Genomic DNA, 12,381 nt, shown 5'->3' on the forward strand with positions numbered 1-12,381 from the left:
ACAGATCTAACTTGGTTATGATATTTTACTCTCTTCTGATATTGCTGGTTTTAGTTTGCTAATATTTTGTTTTGAATTTTTGCATCCATGTAGATATAAGTGAGATTGGGCTATGACTTCCCTTTTTCTTTCTGTCTTTGTCAGGTTTTGGTATTGAGGTTGTGCTAATTTCATAAAATAAGGAAAATAATATGCCTTCTTTTGTTCTCATAGTGAGTTTGTAATAAGATCGGGTTTAATTCTTCTTGGAATATTGGGTTGAATTAGCCAGTGAAGTAATCCAGGCCTTTCTTTTATAGGAGGATTTTTTGTGATTCATTTAATCTTGTGTAACAATTATAGGACTGTAGGGGTTTTCTATTTCTTTTTAGTCAGTTTTGGTAATTTTACTTTTCTTGGATTTAGATCATTTAAAAAAGTTTATGCCTATCTTCATCTGCAGGAGCTATAAGAATATCCCGTTTTTCATTCCTATTTTGGCCATTTTATCTTTTCTTCTTAATTAGACTCACAAAAGGTTTATATTTTAATTTTTTTTAATATATAACTCATTGTCAAGTTGGCTAACATACAGTGTGCAAAGTGTGTGCTTGGTTTTTGGGGTAGATTCCTGTGGTTCATCGCTTACATACAACACCCAGTGCTCATCCCAACAAGTGCCCTCCTCGATGTCCGTCCCCCATTTCCCCCTCCCCCACCATCAGCCCTCAATTTGTTCTCTGTATTTAAGAGTCTCTTATAGTTTGCCTCCCTCCGTCTCTGTTTGTACCTATTTTTCCCCCTTCCTTTTCCCTTTGGTCTTCTGTTAAGTTTCTCAAGATCCACCTTAGAGTGAAAGCATACGATATCTTTCGTCCTCTGACTTATTTTACTCAGCATGATACCTTCCAGTTCCATCCATGTTGCTGCAAATGGCATGATTTCATTCTTTCTCACTGTCAAGTCATATTCCATTGTATATGTAAACCACATCTTCTTTATGATTCACAAGAGATTTATGAATTTTATTTAGCTTTTGCCTTTATTTAACTTATGTATTTTGTTTTTATTTTCTATTTCTTAATTTTATGATTGGTTTCATTATTTTTTCTAAGTATGTTCTTTGGTTTAACTTTTAAAGGAACAAAGTTTTGAGTTGGTTTCTTATTTTTATTGTATTTTATGTTTATTAATTTTTTAATATATGCATATAGAGCTCATTAGTTTTCAGTGTTGTTTCTAATACAGTATATGCACTTAATGCCCTAGATTATAAATTTTTAATTTTTGTTCAGTTTAAAATTATTTTTGCTTTTTACCATTTCTTTGTCAGAACTTCGTATCTCCCTCTCTTCTCCTTTCACCTATAGCTGGAAGGAAAGATTTAAACGGTCCATAGTGGCCCAGTGATTCTATATCAGAACTTAAGATTTAACTTTTAGGCCTGATTCCTGTAACCATATGAGGGTAACAGCTTATGAGGAAAGATCATACCATCCACCCTGTCTTTTCCTGATTTATACAGAAGAATAAAATCACTAAATGTGGCGTTTAGCTCTGCTCATTTTTGAACCACTTCCCGTCTATACCATTGTGCAAATGGCACTTGGAGAAAGAGCAGTGAAAAGATCCAAAGTCATGTCCTAGGCTGGTTCCATGTCCTTCCAGACTAGATTTCTCCCCTCACTTGCTGAAAGTTGTGTCCCCTAACTCCCGTTTGCAGGGACTACGGGATCATCCGAACTCTGGACTTACCCATCTATGTCACGCGGGTGAAGGGCAACAATGTGTATTGCCTGGATAGGGAGTGTCGTCCTCGGGTGCTCACCATTGATCCCACGGAGTTCAAGTTCAAGCTGGCCCTGATCAACAGAAAATATGATGAGGTACGAAACGAGAGGGCCCGCTAGGGGTGTGCGAAGGGAGCACTGCTTTTTCCCTGAGTGATCTCTCACCCCCGCCCTGCCGCACCCACACCTCACGTCTAGGTGCTGCACATGGTGAGGAACGCCAAACTAGTCGGCCAGTCTATCATCGCTTACCTCCAGAAGAAGGGCTACCCTGAGGTGGCATTGCATTTCGTCAAGGACGAGAAAACTCGCTTTAGCCTGGCACTGGAGTGTGGGAACATTGAGGTAAGGGGGGATGGGCTCCTAAGCCCCGTGTCACTGCAGAGAAGGTGAGAGGGTTCAGGCTGCACTGTGAAGGCATATTCTGGGCTTGCTTCTTCTTCTTTTTTTTTTTTTAAAACAGTTTATTGTCAAGTTGGTTTCCATATAATACCCAGTGCTCATCCTAATAAGTGGTGCCCTCCTTCATGCCCGTCACCCCCCTTCCTTTCTCCCCCACCCCCATCAGCCCTCAGTTTGTTCTCAGCATTCAAGAGTCTCTCATGGTTTGCCTCCCTCCCACTCCCCAACTATTTTCTCCCTTCTTCTCCCCCATGGTCACCCCTCCATTAAGTTCCTCCTAATCCACCTACATGTGCAAACATATGATATTTGTCCTTTTCTGCCTGACTTGTTTCGCTCAGCAGAACACCCTCAAGTTCCATCCATGTTGCTACACATGGCCAGATTTCATTCTTTCTCATTGCCATGTAGTATTCCATCGTATAGATAAACCACATCTTCCTGATTCATTTGTCAGTTGATGGACACTTAGGCTCTTTCCATGTTTTGGCTATTGTTGAGAGAGCTGCTATGAACACTGGGGTACATGTGCTCCTATGCATCAGCACTTCTGTATCCCTTCGGTCAATTCCTAGCAGTGCTATTGCTGGGTCATAGGGGAGTTCTAATGTTAATTTTTTGAGGAACCTCCACACTGTTTTCCAGAGGGGCCGCACCCGTTTACATTCCCACCAACAGTGGAGGAGGGTTGGGCTTGCTCCTTGAGCGAGTAGGATGGAATGTGAGATTTTCCTAGTGGTTTGGTAGAGCTGTCTTCCTGTTGTTGCCTGCCCATCTCTGCTACTTGCTGTCCCTGCTTCTGCCACTGCACTGCTACTGTCGTCATGGTCCGTTATTCTGAATCCATTAACCTCTAGCATAGGAGCAACATGGCAAGGAATCTGAAAGGTCTCATTATTTCCTTCACCTCTTACTTGCTGATTGGCTGCTCAGATGAAGAGGTACTTAGGAAATATTGGGACCTAGAGGTACAGGTATTATTTTTAAATGGAGAGATGGCTTAGGTAAATTGACTTTCTGGCTCTGAACTTCCTTATTATTATCTTTTCTAAAGCTCCTGTAGATCTTCAGACTTAGCAAGTAGAAAATAAGGTAGCTAAGCAAGAACTGACCCTATGGAATGAGCAACTACTAGGAGATGATTTTGTTGTAAAAGTAAATTTCTGAGGAGGGGGATAGTGTGATATGATTCTTCTTTCCGTGGAGCCGAAGGGATCCTGTTTGGTGATAGGATTTTCGGTAAAATTAGACTGAATGGTAGGCATGATTGCAAGCATAGAGGAGAGTCTATGTGAGATTTATATGGAGGCAGATTCTTTGACCATAGTCCCTGGTTTTGAGTCACAGTACCCACCACCCTGTTAACTCGGACCCTGGGGGTTCTTTAGATTGCTCTGGAAGCAGCCAAAGCACTGGATGACAAGAACTGCTGGGAAAAACTGGGAGAAGTGGCCTTGCTACAGGGGAACCACCAGATTGTGGAAATGTGTTATCAGCGCACCAAAAACTTTGACAAACTTTCTTTCTTGTACCTTATCACTGGCAACCTAGAGAAACTTCGCAAGATGATGAAGATTGGTGAGCCCCCAGAAGCTAAGGGTTGGGGGTGGGGTCCTTGAGGGAAGATGGAGGCAAATAGAAGGGAGGAGAGAGGGAACTTAAGAAAGAAGACCTAACCTGGTATCTTACTGACTTGATGCAGCTGAGATCCGAAAGGATATGAGTGGCCATTATCAGAATGCACTCTACCTGGGTGACGTGTCTGAGCGGGTGCGGATCCTGAAGAACTGTGGGCAGAGTAAGTAAACACGCAGGGCTCTCCAGCTCCTTTGGGGCTTAGAAGGTATTTCCTCTTCATGGTGAGTTACCCGTGTATCGTGGGGAGCTATTTCCCTTTGCTGTGCACTGTTCAGAAGAGACAGCATGCTCCTGCCATGCTCAGAAGACATGCCTCAGAGCCAAGTGGAGATGCAGCCGGAATATTCAATTTAGCCAAGCACTCTTAGGAAAGCAGTAGTAGTTATGGAGAAACTAGGAGGCTAGGAGGTTTTAAAAGGTCCTGAAGTTGATACCCTAGTAAATATAGTTGTTGGAGGTGATTAGAATTTTTTTTTTTTTTACTTCAAGTCTGGAGGTTTTACTCACTTGTTTGTTATTTTTTTGTTTTTAAGTTTATGTGTTTATTTTGAGAGAGGGAGCATGTGCGTGTGTACACGAATCGGGAAGGGCAGAGAGAGAGAGAGGGAGAGATTGAGAATCCCAAGCAGACTGTGCTGTTAGCGTCGAATCCATGAACTGAGGTCACGACCTGAGCTGGAACCAAGAGTCGGATGCTCAACTGACTGAGCCCCCCAGGCACCCTCTTATTTATTTGTTTATATATTCAAAGGCTATTTCCTGAGAACCCACTGTGTACCAAGCACAACACTAGAGTTCGAGATACTCTAGGAAACAAGAAAGGTAGAAGATGTGGTTTGGACGAAGTGCTGATGAGTGAAGGGGTCAGACTCGGCAGATCTTGTAAAGGTGGAAGCAGAGTGATTTATTGAAGGGCTGGGTATGGGATGTGAGCATCAGAGTCAGGGATGATTCCAAGCTTCTTGTCCACATTGATGATATAGCTGAAGGATAAGCTACGATATCAGTTCCCTACTGCTGTGTAGTGGGTCACCTGAAAGCTAAGCCGTTTCAAACAACAAATGCTGACACCCTTGGTTTACAGCACAGGCTAACTGGGCCCCTCTGGCTCACTCTCTCAGGAGGCTGCAGTCAGGGTGTTGGCCAAGATACATATGTCTCCAGGCCTGCGTGGGGAGGGTCCCTTCCCACGCTCACCGCATGGCTGCAGACAGTCCTCCGGTCCTTGTGGGCTGTTGGCTGGGAAATGGCAACTTTCTGCCACGTAGGCATCTCCATAGGGCAGTTTACAGCATGGCAGCTGGCGACCCTCAGGGCAGGCGTTCAGGTGCAGGCCCCGGGGTGTGCCTCAGGGCAGGCAGAGTGTCCCTCAGGGCAGGCAGGGTGTCCAGGTGCAGGCCGTGGGGCATCCCTCAGGGCAGCTGGTGTCCCTTAGGGCAGGCGGCGGCAGCCAGGTGCAGGCCACGCTCTTTTTGTCCTCATCTCTGAACGACTTCCGCCATGTCCTGTTCATTAGAAGCAATCAGCAGTGCATTCCACACTTTGGGGGTGGGGATTGTGCACAGACTTGCACACTAGGAGGCAGGGACCGCTGGGGGCCAACTTGGAGGCTCTCTGCCACAAGGTCTGTTTTCTTTACAGAGTCACTGGCCTATCTCACAGCTGCTACTCATGGCTTAGATGAAGAAGCTGAGAGCCTGAAGGAGACATTTGACCCAGAGAAGGAGACAGTGAGTTTTTATTTACATGAGTGTCTGATTACAGAATTAACTCTGAGATCGGGGGACAGTTAAATCTACAAATGTCACTCTCCCATCTGGTTACCAGGAAAAGCAGAGAAATAAATGAGGTCAAAGGAGGCTCTGAAAACTTCCCTACATGATTCCTGAGCACTGTTTGCTTTTAACTTTCCTCTGCCTTTCAGATCCCAGACATTGACCCCAATGCCAAGCTGCTCCAGCCACCTGCACCTATCATGCCACTGGATACCAATTGGCCCTTATTGACTGTATCCAAAGGCTTCTTTGAAGGCTCCATTGCCAGCAAGGGTAAGTGCTCACCCCTCCTGTAGTGTTTTTGTTGTCGTTAGTTTTTTTGTGAAGAGCTGTCCTACAGAGTACTCTCAGCTCTTTGTCCTCTCCTCTGTGTGAGCATCATGGAGCACTGACATGCCAGTCTGCTGTGGTACATTTGTTTTTTAATGTTTGTTTCTTTTGGTGGGAGGGAGGGAGAAAGAGAGAGAGAGAGAGACAGAAGGAGTGAGTGAGAGAGAGAGAGAGAGTGCAAGGGAAGGGCAGAGAGAGAGAGAGACAGAGAATCCCAAGCAGTCTCCATGCTGTCAGCACAGAGCCTGACTTGGGGCTTGAACTCAGGAACCATGAGATCATGACCTGAGCTGAAATCAAGAATTGGATGCTTAATCAACTGAGCCACCTAAGCACCCCGTGTATATATATACAGATGTATGTATTAGTACGTAGCTAAGGAGAGAGAGAGAGCTCCATACCCAGCGTCAAACTTAATGTGGGGCTTGAACTCACAACACTGAGATCAAGACCTGAGCTTATCCAACTAAGCCACCCAGGCCTTTCATCTTTTAAAAATCAAATAAATGTATATGAGATCGATAGAATTAGGGAGAAAAGAGAGTTGTCTTAGTCCAGGCCTCTGACAGCCACTTTGACCATTTAGGTACATTTTCTCAGGTTTTACCATATGTGTAATCCGTCCTGTTCAGCATTTCATCATTCATGACGGACAGTCTTAAGGCATCAACGCAGCGACCTCAGACTCTGTCCTGTGTGCATTAGCAGATGTGCGTTACCACCCTCCACCACTCCCGCCCTTACCTGCTCCTGTGTTTTTGATGTTTGCTGGCTTATTTTTCCTGGCTGAGAGCCTAGATGGACCCCAGGCCATTTTGTGCCCAGGCTTCCTCTCTCCTCTGCCTCTCACCTACCCTGTGTCCCTGTGCCCTGCACACGCTGTAGTGGCAGTAACTTAGAGGTCTCCACAGGAGACTCTAAGAGTTGCTAAGTAAAAAATGGTTTAAGAGGTAGTTTTTGGTGTCAGGAAGGCCAGTTGTTTCCATCTCTCTTTATTTCCTCTCTCTTTGAAACCTACTGCAAGGTACATTGTATCTGTACCACAAAAATAAATAATAAAAACGTTAAGTGGACCGGGGCTTGGCATCTGCTTTGGTAAGGATGCAGCTTGCTCGCAGAAGAGGCCAGATCTCAGACTTGCCTGGCTGTCCCCAACTCCTTTGTGCTCTCTCTGTAGGCAAGGGAGGGGCGCTGGCCGCTGATATCGACATTGATGCTGTTGGTGCCGAGGGCTGGGGAGAGGATGCGGAGCTGCAGCTGGATGAAGGTAAGAGTTCTTCTGGGAGTCTCCCGGCAGGGCTGGGGGCCTGGGTGGGGGCCGGGCCATGGCCAGTTCTGCAGGCTTCCAGACCACGGGACCAGCATGGGTCCCAGCATTGTGCTTTTTTTGGGCTAAGATTCTGTCACTCTGCAAATCCACTTTGAGCCTTGATTTTCCTTACAGATGGGTTTGTGGAGGCTACGGAAGGTCTGGGGGATGACGCTCTTGGCAGAGGACAGGAAGAAGGAGGCGGCTGGGATGTGGAAGAGGACCTGGAGCTCCCTCCGGAGCTGGTATGTGGAGTTCTTGCCCTGGGAAGGCTCCCTCTGAGCCTCCCTGTGAAAGCCGGTGGCCCTTTGCCCCCCACCCATCCTGACGCTCCCAAAAGGAAGGGGGTCTAGATCCTCCTGATGGGATACTTGTCTCCCATCAGATGGTCAGGTTGTACCAACAGCAGCTTAGGAAAAGGCGGCAAGCTTTGTTGTCTGATTTGGAGCTTTTGGTTTCTCCTTTTGCAATTTATTGGTGAAGCTGCTTCTGTTTCAAGGGTCTTCTCCCACAAGCACGCCCCCTTCCTCCCCAGTCGAGGCTGGGAACAGGTCAAGGACTGTGTTTAGATTTATCAGAACAAAGTGCTTGAATGGCTTATAAAATGACTGATGTTTTGTTTTTAGGATATACCCCCTGGGGCAGCTGGGGGCGCTGAAGATGGGTTCTTTGTGCCTCCCACCAAGGGAACCAGCCCAGCTCAGGTGAGCAGGGGAGCACAGTCCTGTGGGCATGGATGTTTCTGAGGTGGCTAAACTGTACTCCTGTGTAAAGAACATGGCTACTCCTCTGGTCTAGATACAGGGTAGGGTAGTTTGGGAAGAGAAGGGGCTAAGTTTCACTTGCTTGGGTTTTCTGTTTCTTGTTAGATCTGGTGCAATAACTCTCAGCTTCCAGTTGATCACATCCTGGCAGGCTCTTTTGAAACAGCCATGCGGGTAAGTCTTAGAGTAACGTTGCCTTTTGCGGAGTGTTCCTCTCCTGGGGTCCCCAGTAAGATGGTTGACTCCTCTTAGCCAAATGGAAATTAACCTACCCATGAGGGCAGAGGTGTGTATTTATTGTGGAAACCCTGGTCTTGCCTAAGGAAAGGCAAGGCCTTTCTCCTACTCCCTTAACTGACTGAGCCACCCAGGCGCCCACGTTCTACCTGCTTAGTAATCTCTTCAGGTGCATCCTTCTAGCCAACTCCCACCCATTTATAATCTGCTTTCTGGCTCACATCAGTAAGTTGGCGCCCCCTCAGGCGCAGGTATGTTACAATATCTTATTAATGTTATGATAGCAACGACAGCGACCACCGTAGTTATAAATGCAACAACCGCTAACATTGACACACTGTGTGTCAGGCACTATCCCGAATGCTTTATAGGTATTATTACATGAGGTGGGCCCTATAATTAAGTATAATTTACTGATGAAACAAGTAAAGAGAAGTTAAGCACCTTGCCCAAGGTCAGCTAGTTTTGGGTCAGTTAGTTTTGAAGCGACAGGATCACAATTTTTATATTTCTTTCCTCTTATATTCTAGCTACTTCACGACCAGGTGGGGGTGACCCAGTTTGGACCCTACAAGCAACTATTCCTACAGACCTACGCCCGAGGCCGCACCACCTATCAGGCTCTGCCCTGCCTGCCCTCCATGTATGGCTACCCTCATCGCAATTGGTAAGGCCCCTTGCTCCTGGCTTCTGTCTCTTCCAGCTTGGGGTGGATATTCAGATGATGGCCTGAGGGACAGTTAACGGTCATCCAGAGGGGAGGTTTCCTAGTAGGAAAGAACTTTGTGGCTGACACTCCGTGAGGTTTGGTTTATACATCTTCATGAAGGTCCCCTACCCGTTTCCCCCTTAGAGTCTGGTGGATTCCAGATTATCCCTTCTTCTTCCTACTTTCCAAACTTTCTTCTCCAGGAAGGATGCAGGGCTGAAGAATGGTGTACCGGCTGTGGGCCTGAAGCTTAATGACCTTATCCAGCGGCTGCAGCTGTGCTACCAACTCACCACAGTGGGCAAGTTTGAGGAGGCTGTGGAAAAGTTCCGCTCCATTTTACTCAGCGTGCCCCTTCTCGTTGTGGACAATAAGCAGGAGATTGCAGAGGTAGGAGGGGGAGCCACCCTAGTCCTGGGCACCCGCACGCTCTTGCCTCTGTACCGTGACCTTGCCTTGCCCCTCTTTCCAGGCCCAGCAGCTTATCACCATTTGCCGTGAGTACATTGTGGGCTTGTCCATGGAGATAGAAAGGAAGAAGCTGCCCAAAGAGACTCTGGAACAGCAGAAGCGCATCTGTGAGGTACGATCTCTAGGCTTCTGCGCAGTGCAGAGAGGTCTCACCTTCACCCTCCATTAGGTCTGAATTCTTGCATTGTTTTGTTTTGTTTTTTTAATTTTTTAATGTTTTATTTATTTCTGGAGAGAGAGAGAGCATGAGCAGGGGAGGGTCAGAGAGAGAGGGAGGCACAGAATCTGAAACAGGCTCCAGGCTCTGAGCTGGCTGTCAGCATAGAGCCCAACGCAGGGCTCGAACCCACGAACTGTGAGATCATGACCTGAGCCGAAGTCGGATGCTTAACCGACTGAGCCACCCAGGTGCCCCTGAATTCTTGCATTCTAAACCCACGTTTCAGTCTGGGGAGTAAGAGAAGTGTGGGCCTACTTCTCTGAGGAGAGGGTATGTTTTTCTCTGCTTCTTCATTCCATCAGTCCTTCATACCCAGGAGGCAGAAGATCAGTCTGCCTTATAGTCAGCCCTGGTTTTGTTCATGTTGTGTTGTGTTTAATGTGTGTGCAGCAGCTTATAAGTGACCTATGTCTGCTGTAGCATCAGCCTGGCATGTGTCCCCCTCTCTATCCGCCAGATGGCAGCCTATTTCACCCACTCCAACCTGCAGCCTGTGCACATGATCCTGGTGCTGCGCACGGCCCTCAACCTCTTCTTCAAGCTCAAGAACTTCAAGACAGCTGCCACGTTTGCTCGGCGCCTGTTGGAACTTGGGCCCAAGCCTGAGGTGGCTCAACAGGTAGATGCGAACTCCTCCTGTAGGCATAAAGGAACCAGATGGGCTCTCATACGGAGGGAGTAGGAGACCAAGGTCTTTGTCTCTAGAACAAAGCACTGAATAACAACATTCAACAGAAGGAGCCAACAGAATGCCGTCTTCTCTTTACCTCGTGGCATGAGTGCCTCCTCTTGTTCATGGAAAGTGAACCTGTAACTCCCTCGGACAAGGCGCAGGTGTAAGAGTAACCCGCCACCTGGAAGAGCTCCGCTCTTCTGTCCCTGAGCTCTGCTGCCCGTTTCCTCCGCTGCTACTCTCCCCACACAGGTCCTGTTACTTGGGGTCTCTAAAGGCATTCCTCTTGGGCAGTGGAAGCCAGTTTTAACCCTTTGAGTCCTGGCCCTGAATCCTCAGGCGTGGTGGAGGAGTGTGGTTCCAGATGCATGGAGCCACTCTGGTACTGAGAAGGGGAAGTCCTGATGCAGCAGAAACGGTGATTGTGGCCCCTTCACGTGTGTCCTGCACAGAAGCACATTCTCTGTTCCCTCGGTACAGTGGCATCTCGAGTCAAACTACTGAACCGTGGTGAGTTGTGGTGTGCAGCTTTCAGTCCTCTTAAATAAAGTACCCCTTCCCACCCCTAGACCCGCAAAATTCTGTCTGCATGTGAGAAGAACCCCACAGACGCCTGCCAGCTCAGTTACGACATGCACAACCCCTTCGACATCTGTGCTGCGTCTTACCGGCCCATCTACCGTGGGAAGCCAGTAGAGAAATGTCCGCTCAGTGGGGCCTGCTATTCCCCTGAGTTCAAGGGTCAGGTCTGCAAGGTCACTACAGTAAGTACTGTCCTCTAGAAAGGCATCCAGGATATGAGGGAAGAGGGAAGAGCAAGAAGCATGTTGGTCCTTCTTTTCTTCTGTGTTTACCTCTGGCTCCTTGAGGCAGCAGTACTGAAGAGAGCCAGAGCTTCCCCCACTGCTGCTTGCTGAGCCGTAACAGACGTTAACCACATACTCTGCTGTGCTCGCTGAGGAGTGGAGGGGATAAGCCTTCTGGGCTTTGCAGCCTCACGATCCCTAACTGTTCCCTGTTTCCTCTTCCACAGGTGACAGAGATTGGCAAGGATGTGATCGGTTTAAGGATCAGTCCTCTGCAGTTCCGCTGAGGCTCCCTTCGCTGTGTGCAGGGTCAATCACCTTATTGTCCTCTAGAGAGCCAGTCTCTATATCCTAACTCCTCCTTCCTCAACTACCCTTCAGATTATTGTCAGTGAGCTCTCCTGCCCTAAAACCTAGTGTCCCTTTCTCTTCTTCCCTGTCTAATCAAAATGTCTAGATGTGACTCTTTGTCATCTTCTCAAGGTGAATATAGTTGTGGTGATCACCTACCCACCTTAGATCGCTCACGGAACGGATGAAAATTCCGTGATGAACATTTGCCTACTGCATTCCTTCAGTGTTTATCTTTTGCCTCCCCACCACCTTTGTATCTTTGTTTTGGAAGGAAACAGGATGTGATAAATAAGATCGTACCTTTTACTCAGCCACAGTAAACTCTTAGCCATCCCCCCATTTTCCTTGGGCATGTAAACCCCCAGGCAGGTGCCCTCTGTGTGCCCAGAAACCTTAAAGTCTGAGAAGAAACTGGTTTCCCGAGAATGCACATCAGTTTTTAGATTTGTTCTTTATAGCCCTCGTTCTTGTGTTTTGTTTCTCACATTTAATAAAGCAAATTTCTGAGAGCTTTGTGGCTCCATTTGTTTCCTGGACACTCTCATGTTCCTACTTTATGTAGCTGCCCCAGCAAAGCAGATATTTCTGTGTTTGTGTCTAGCTCCTTGAGGTAGTGATACTGAAGAAAACTTTATTTTTATCTACCTGCGTACCTACCTACCTACCTACTTCTCTGTCTGTCTGTCTGTCTGTCATCTTTGAGAGAGTGAGACAGAGAATCTGAAGCAGCCTCCAGACTCCAAGCTGTCAGTGTAGAGCCCGACCTGGGGCTTGAACCCATGAGCTGTGAGATCATGACCTGAGCCAAAGTTGGGTGCTCAACCGACTGAGCCACTAGGTGTCCCGATACCTTTTTTTAAAATTACAAAAGTAATAAATGCCATTGTCTTTTTAAAAAAAACATATTTTTCATAGCATATATTA

At 47.1% G+C, this 12,381-nt stretch overlaps 1 protein-coding gene across 1 annotated transcript in view; it reads left to right on the plus strand.

Moving 5' to 3' along the window:
* COPA (coat protein complex I subunit alpha) overlaps window positions 1–11,966 on the plus strand; it is a 45,490-nt gene extending 33,524 nt beyond the window's left edge. Inside the window, exons 17-32 of the mRNA XM_077760120.1 lie at window positions 1,703–1,865; window positions 1,968–2,114; window positions 3,560–3,749; window positions 3,874–3,969; window positions 5,451–5,539; window positions 5,734–5,857; window positions 7,092–7,181; window positions 7,359–7,468; window positions 7,850–7,927; window positions 8,093–8,161; window positions 8,755–8,891; window positions 9,137–9,323; window positions 9,406–9,516; window positions 10,082–10,243; window positions 10,867–11,061; window positions 11,331–11,966. Coding sequence (XP_077616246.1) covers window positions 1,703–1,865; window positions 1,968–2,114; window positions 3,560–3,749; window positions 3,874–3,969; window positions 5,451–5,539; window positions 5,734–5,857; window positions 7,092–7,181; window positions 7,359–7,468; window positions 7,850–7,927; window positions 8,093–8,161; window positions 8,755–8,891; window positions 9,137–9,323; window positions 9,406–9,516; window positions 10,082–10,243; window positions 10,867–11,061; window positions 11,331–11,390 — 2,008 coding nt within the window. The 3' untranslated portion in view covers window positions 11,391–11,966. The remainder of the gene's footprint in view (window positions 1–1,702; window positions 1,866–1,967; window positions 2,115–3,559; window positions 3,750–3,873; window positions 3,970–5,450; window positions 5,540–5,733; window positions 5,858–7,091; window positions 7,182–7,358; window positions 7,469–7,849; window positions 7,928–8,092; window positions 8,162–8,754; window positions 8,892–9,136; window positions 9,324–9,405; window positions 9,517–10,081; window positions 10,244–10,866; window positions 11,062–11,330) is intronic.
* The last annotated feature ends 415 nt before the right edge of the window (window positions 11,967–12,381 follow it).

Source organism: Crocuta crocuta, unplaced genomic scaffold (genome assembly GCF_008692635.1).
Source record: "Crocuta crocuta isolate KB4526 unplaced genomic scaffold, BGI_CrCroc_1.0 scaffold133, whole genome shotgun sequence".
In the NCBI taxonomy this organism is placed as follows: domain Eukaryota; kingdom Metazoa; phylum Chordata; class Mammalia; order Carnivora; family Hyaenidae; genus Crocuta; species Crocuta crocuta.